This window comes from Oncorhynchus tshawytscha, unplaced genomic scaffold (assembly GCF_018296145.1).
Source record: "Oncorhynchus tshawytscha isolate Ot180627B unplaced genomic scaffold, Otsh_v2.0 Un_scaffold_6295_pilon_pilon, whole genome shotgun sequence".
Lineage (NCBI taxonomy): Eukaryota > Metazoa > Chordata > Actinopteri > Salmoniformes > Salmonidae > Oncorhynchus > Oncorhynchus tshawytscha.
This window is the reverse complement of record NW_024609803.1, coordinates 537,501-545,000: the sequence shown is the minus strand read 5'-3', so window position 1 is coordinate 545,000 and position 7,500 is coordinate 537,501. Positions and strand designations below refer to the sequence as shown.

Genomic DNA, 7,500 nt, shown 5'->3' with positions numbered 1-7,500 from the left:
ATGTTCATTGATACTGAATGACAGACTCACTGTCTGTGATGTTCATTATATACTGAATGACAGACTCACTGTCTGTGATGTTCATTATATACTGAATGACAGACTCACTGTCTGTGATGTTCATTATATACTGAATGACAGACTCACTGTCTGTGATGTTCATTGATACTGAATGACAGACTCACTGTCTGTGATGTTCATTATATACTGAATGACAGACTCACTGTCTGTGATGTTCATTGACACTGTCTGTGATGTTCATTGATACTGAATGACAGACTCACTGTCTGTGATGTTCATTGATACTGTCTGTGATGTTCATTGATACTGTCTGTGATGTTCATTGATACTGTCTGTGATGTTCATTGATACTGAATGACAGACTCACTGTCGGTGATGTTCACATTTCAAGGTCGAGTTGACCTCACCCTACTGATGTTCCCATAACTGTAAAAGAGTGAAAACCCTAATTTGAACTGTTACAATTGGACAGTGTTGCCTAAACATGTAGGCCACTGAGCCCACTTTAATTCTTTATCTGTACAGCAGCTTTTTATTAAAGGGTTTGTAGAGATGGCATTTGGCCCACACTCCTTATAGAATCTATTCTTAGTAGTTGTATCCTCATATTTTATCACGGAAAGGTTTTTTTTCATGACACTTGTCTCTCCGTTGTAAATTGCAGTCACTTAGATAGGAGCTTTGTAGAGATGACACTGTGACATAGACATAGAGATGACACTGTGACATAGACATAGAGGTGACACTGTGACATAGAGATGACATTGTGACATAGAGACATAGAGATGACACTGTGACATAGAGACATAGAGATGACATTGTGACATAGAGACATAGAGATGACATTGTGACATAGAGACATAGAGATGACATTGTGACATAGAGACATAGAGATGACATTGTGACATAGAGATAGAGATGACATTGTGACATAGAGACATAGAGATGACATTGTGACATAGAGATGACATTGTGACATAGAGACATAGAGATGGCATTGTGACATAGAGATGACATTGTGACATAGAGACATAGAGATGACATTGTGACATAGAGATGACACTGTGACAGAGATGACATTGTGACATAGAGACATAGAGATGACATTGTGACATAGAGATGACATTGTGACATAGAGACATAGAGATGGCATTGCGACATAGAGATGACATTGTGACATAGAGACATAGAGATGACATTGTGACATAGAGACATAGAGATGACATTGTGACATAGAGACATAGAGATGACACTGTGACATAGAGATGACATTGTGACATATAGACATAGAGATGACATTGTGACATTTGGACCACACTCCTCCTAGACACATTATATGGCCTCCCGAGTGGCACAGCGGTCTAAGGCACTTGCATCTCAGTGCTAGAGGCGTCACAACAGACCCTGGTTCGATCCTTGGCTGTATCACAACCGGCCATGATCGGAAGGAGTCCCCGGACGACGCTGGGCTCACAGTTGGCCCAGCGTCGTCCGGGTTAAGGGAGGGTTTGGGCCGGGGTAGGGCCGTCATTGTAAAATAAGAATTTGTTATGAACTGACTTGCCTAGTTAAATAAAGGTTAAATAAATAAAAAACATCCTGTAAAATTTCTGACCAATTAAACCACAGATAATTACAGGTGTGTGTATAACTTTGTCCCTCCATTATAATTACAGGTGTGTGTATAACTTTGTCCCTCCATTGTAATTACAGGTGTGTGTATAACTTTGTCCCTCCATTGTAATTACAGGTGTGTGTATAACTCTGTCCCTCCATTATAATTACAGGTGTGTGTATAACTTTGTCCCTCCATTGTAATTACAGGTGTGTGTATAACTCTGTCCCTCCATTGTAATTACAGGTGTGTGTATAACTTTGTCCCTCCATTATAATTACAGGTGTGTGTATAACTTTGTCCCTCCATTGTAATTACAGGTGTGTGTATAACTTTGTCCCTCCATTGTAATTACAGGTGTGTGTATAACTCTGTCCCTCCATTATAATTACAGGTGTGTGTATAACTTTGTCCCTCCATTGTAATTACAGGTGTGTGTATAACTCTGTCCCTCCATTGTAATTACAGGTGTGTGTATAACTTTGTCCCTCCATTGTTATTGCAGTTATTCACAGATAGGATCCAGAAAGAAGAGGATGCTCCTTACTTCTTCAGGGCAGGTGAGATGACTTGTTGCACTATCCACCATTCACACCACTTTACCAAGAGAAACTCACTAGACCTTGTCTTCTACTGGTCCTGGCTTGCTGGCCATGCTGTGCTGTCAATTAGACTGCAACTGTTTTGAATGACTGATGACATTTGGCCTTCAAAGGGGAAACATGTTTTTTATTTGTCAACATTCACTCACAAGATGTCCTGGTCTCTGGGTGCCTGTTTGAGAAGCCCTGGTCTCTGGGTGCCTGTTTGAGAAGTCCTGGTCTCTGGGTGCCTGTTTGAGAAGCCCTGGTCTCTGGGTGCCTGTTTGAGAAGCCCTGGTCTCTGGGTGCCTGTTTGAGAAGCCCTGGTCTCTGGGTTGTTTGAGAAGCCCTGGTCTCTGGGTGCCTGTTTGAGAAGCCCTGGTCTCTGGGTGCCTGTTTGAGAAGCCCTGGTCTCTGGTGCCTGTTTGAGAAGCTGGTCTCTGGGTGCCTGTTTGAGAAGCCCTGGTCTCTGGGTGCCTGTTTGAGAAGCCCTGGTCTCTGGGTGCCTGTTTGAGAAGCCCTGGTCTCTGGTGCCTGTTTGAGAAGCCCTGGTCTCTGGGTGCCTGTTTGAGAAGCCCTGGTCTCTGGGTGCCTGTTTGAGAAGCCCTGGTCTCTGGGTGCCTGTTTGAGAAGCCCTGGTCTCTGGGTGCCTGTTTGAGAAGCCCTGGTCTCTGGGTGCCTGTTTGAGAAGCCCTGGTCTCTGGGTGCCTGTTTGAGAAGCCCTGGTCTCTGGGTGCCTGTTTGAGAAGCCCTGGTCTCTGGGTGCCTGTTTGAGAAGCCCTGGTCTCTGGGTGCCTGTTTGAGAAGCCCTGGTCTCTGGGTGCCTGTTTGAGAAGCCCTGGTCTCTGAGTGCCTGTTTGAGAAGCCCTGGTCTCTGGGTGCCTGTTTGAGAAGCCCTGGTCTCTGGGTGCCTGTTTGAGAAGCCCTGGTCTTTGCGTGCCTGTTTGAGAAGCCCTGGTCTCTGGGTGCCTGTTTGAGAAGCCCTGGTCTCTAGGTGCCCTGTTGAGAAGCCCTGGCCTCTAGGTGCCCTGTTGAGAAGCCCTGGCCTCTAGGTGCCCTGTTGAGAAGCCCTGGCCTCTAGGTGCCCTGTTGAGAAGCCCTGGTCTCTGGGTGCTTGTTTGCAAAGAATCAGCTATGAAAGGTGTAATGTCAGTCACCACGTTTACATGCGCACAGTATTCTGGGTAGTAGCTCATATCTGCTTAAGGTCTTATTCTGGATTAGATGTTTACATGCACCTTTGATATCCCGCTAACGAGTATCACTGTACCCATGAATTATCAGAATGTTCCTCATTGAAGTTAATATGGGTTAAATGGATTAGTAACTTCAACATGGACACTGACTGTATGTAGGCCTTTAACCTCTCACATGTAGAGTAATATAGTATCAACTGCTGCAGAATTATCAATTTCTTGCAGTATAATTATACAACAAATGTTAATTTAGTTTCGGGAACAGGAGTGGAGAAATATGATTTCTTTCAGCATCTCTTGAGAAAATGCGAATGCGCGTGTAATGTGGTGTCTTTGACTCTGTTATGCAAGCAGACACTATTTCAACCACATAAAATATGCATCCAAGACGAACTGAAGTCTTATCAGAAACGTGTTTTATCATTGTGACAGCTTTTCATTTCCTTAAAACCGGTCAAACTGATGACAGTTGGACATGTTGCATGGGACTGGTCTTTCCACTGTTCTGGGAGTTATTGAGTTTTCTCCCCAGTCCCAAAAACAAAACAGACAACTTTACCGGTGTTAACTAGATTACTAATGCATTCATTCTATCGATGTAAGACATTATTCTGGTCAGCACTACTTTATTTAGTTTTCTGGGGCAACAAGTTATGACAGAATAGAAGCTGCATGTATCTTAACTATAGTTGACAAACAAAGGCCTACCAAATGTCAGAAATTACAATATGGCCGACCAAATGTCAGAAATTACAATATGGCCGACCAAATGTCAGAAATTACAATATGGCCGACCAAATGTCGGAAATGACAATATGGCCGACCAAATGTCGGAAATGACAATATGGCCGACCAAATGTCGGAAATGACAATATGGCCGACCAAATGTCGGAAATTACAATATGGCCGACCAAATGTCGGAAATGACAATATGGCCGACCAACTGTCGGAAATGACAATATGGCCGACCAACTGTCGGAAATGACAATATGGCCTACCAACTGTCGGAAATGACAATATGGCCTACCAAATGTCAGGAATGACAATATGACCGACCAATTGTCAGGAATGACAATATGGCCGACCAAATGTCAGAAATGACAATATGGCCGACCAAATGTCAGAAATGACAAGATGGCCGACCAAATGTCAGAAATGACAATATGGCCGACCAAATGTCAGAAATTACAATATGGCCGACCAAATGTCAGAAATTACAATATGGCCGACCAAATGTCAGAAATTATAAGCAGAAACTTCTGCTAACTATCAGCTAAATAAATTATGGAATTATTGTGGATGGGAACTACAGGAAGCTACTTTATGAAGTGATTTGTTTGACATTCAGATGAAAACATCATCACACAACACCCGTGGAACTGAGCCTGTTCAGACCGCGAATAAACAACAGTAGACAGGATATGATGTTTCCCATCTAAGATTAGCATATCCCAGAATTTTTTTTTTTTTGTCGGGGGGGGTTATTGTAAACAGGATATGATGTTTCCCATCTAAGATTAGCATATCCCAGGAATATTATTTATCTCATAACTGGGATACAAGCTTTTGGGGTGGGGGGGGTTATTGTAAACAGGATATGATGTTTATATGCATCAAGTCAAAAACAGAATACTTGATTATGACGAATAATAACAGGATATTGGTGTGCATGTAACCGTGGTAACCTGAATAATAACAGGATATTGGTGTGCATGTAACCGTGGTAACCTGAATAATAACAGGATATTGGTGTGCATGTAACCGTAGTAACCTGAATAATAACAGGATATTGGTGTGCATGTAACCGTGGTAACCTGAATAATAACAGGATATTGGTGTGCATGTAACCGTGGTAACCTGAATAATAACAGGATATTGGTGTGCATGTAACCGTGGTAACCTGAATAATAACAGGATATTGTGTGCATGTAACCGTGGTAACCTGAATAATAACAGGATATTGGTGTGCATGTAACTGTGGTAACCTGAATAATAACAGGATATTGGTGTGCATGTAACCGTGGTAACCTGAATAATAACAGGATATTGGTGTGCATGTAACTGTGGTAACCTGAATAATAACAGGATATTGGCGTGCATGTAACCGTGGTAACCTGAATAATAACAGGATATTGGCGTGCATGTAACCGTGGTAACCTGAATAATAACAGGATATTGGTGTGCATGTAACCGTGGTAACCTGAATAATAACAGGATATTGGTGTGCATGTAACCGTGGTAACCTGAATAATAACAGGATATTGGCGTGCATGTAACCGTGGTAACCTGAATAATAACAGGATATTGGTGTGCATGTAACCGTGGTAACCTGAATAATAACAGGATATTGGTGTGCATGTAACCGTGGTAACCTGAATAATAACAGGATATTGGCGTGCATGTAACCGTGGTAACCTGAATAATAACAGGATATTGGTGTGCATGTAACCATGGTAACCTGAATAATAACAGGATATTGGTGTGCATGTAACCGTGGTAACCTGAATAATAACAGGATATTGGTGTGCATGTAACCGTGGTAACCTGAATAATAACAGGATATTGGTGTGCATGTCACCGTGTTCAGTGCTGTTTGAGAAAGATCAGCTAAGTGAGAGGCGAATATACCAGTGTTTAGTCACCTCCTTTTTTTGTGGTTTGTGAATAATCACTTTGTTGGCAGATCGGTGACTATGAATGACTAATGTAGTGATGATAATCAACCTCCCCCAATACAGATTTAAACCTGGAAGAGCATCTTTAATCAACCATTGTTGTCCGCCGCAGAGCGCCTCGTGGTCAGATCTCTTACCACACACCGAGAGGTGGAGACACTGACGTCACACATCCGTAACCTCCTTGTCCAGCGCTAAGGGTTTTATTTACAATCAGTTTATTGGCAGAGGAGCAGCAACAAGCACACAGGCTGTGTTCCCAAAAAGGGCACTTGCAATCCTATGGAAGTGCACCACTTTTGACCAGGGACCATAGTGCTCTGGCCAAAAGGTAGGGCACTCTATAGGGAATAGGGTGTCATTTGGGACACAGACACTGCATGATTTCTGTTCTAATCATGATTAGTGGAGGTTTAATAGGCCAGTCTATTTATGAGAGCCACACTCACTCATGTTCCTCTGATTGGTTCAATTAAAGAGGCCCTCAAACAACACTCAGAACCCTGGCTGTGACCGAACAGCCTGCAGCACTTAAGAGGAAGTAGGGCCAGGATGGACTGTTAACTGGGTTTAGGACTCTTCCCAAACGGCCTGCTGTGGGTCTGTCTGCAGCACTTAAGAGGAAGTAGGGCTAGGATGGACTGTTAACTGGGTTTAGGACTCTTCCCAAACGGCCTGCTGTGGGTCTGTCTGCAGCACTTAAGAGGAAGTAGGGCCAGGATGGACTGTTAACTGGGTTTAGGACTCTTCCCAAACGGCCTGCTGTGGGTCTGTCTGCAGCACTTAAGAGGAAGTAGGGCCAGGATGGACTGTTAACTGGGTTTAGGACTCTTCCCAAACGGCCTGCTGTGGGTCTGTCTGCAGCACTTAAGAGGAAGTAGGGCCAGGATGGACTGTTAACTGGGTTTAGGACTCTTCCCAAACGGCCTGCTGTGGGTCTGTCTGCAGCACTTAAGAGGAAGTAGGGCCAGGATGGACTGTTAACTGGGGCCTGTGTGGGTCTGTCTGCACACTTAAGAGGAAGTTAAGAGGAAGTAGGGCCAGGATGGACTGTTAACTGGGTTTTCCCAAACGGCCTGCTGTCTTCCCAATGGACTGTTAACTGGCCTGCTGTGGGTCTGTCTGCAGCACTTAAGAGGAAGTAGGGCCAGGATGGACTGTTAACTGGGTTTAGGACTCTTCCCAAACAGGCAGTTAACCCACTGTTCCCTGGTAGGCTGTCATTGTGAATAAGAATTGTTCTTAACTGACTTGCCAAGTTAAATAAATCTCTCCTCTACTTTTAGCCGTATCCACAGGCTAAACCGGTGCCCCAGAGTCGAATCATTGTATCAGCAAGATTCCTGAAACCCATCAAAGAGCCCTGTTCGATTTTGTAAGTTCAACTTAAATTTGTCCCCGTGTGAATGTGT

The 7,500-nt window shown here is 43.6% G+C and overlaps 1 protein-coding gene across 1 annotated transcript in view; it reads left to right on the top strand.

Annotated features, from left to right (window-relative positions):
- The window catches only part of LOC112241999 (doublecortin domain-containing protein 2-like), a 38,661-nt gene that overhangs the window by 1,140 nt on the left and 30,021 nt on the right, over positions 1-7,500 (top strand). Inside the window, exons 2-3 of the mRNA XM_042318337.1 lie at positions 2,142-2,196; positions 7,375-7,463. Coding sequence (XP_042174271.1) covers positions 2,142-2,196; positions 7,375-7,463 — 144 coding nt within the window. The remainder of the gene's footprint in view (positions 1-2,141; positions 2,197-7,374; positions 7,464-7,500) is intronic.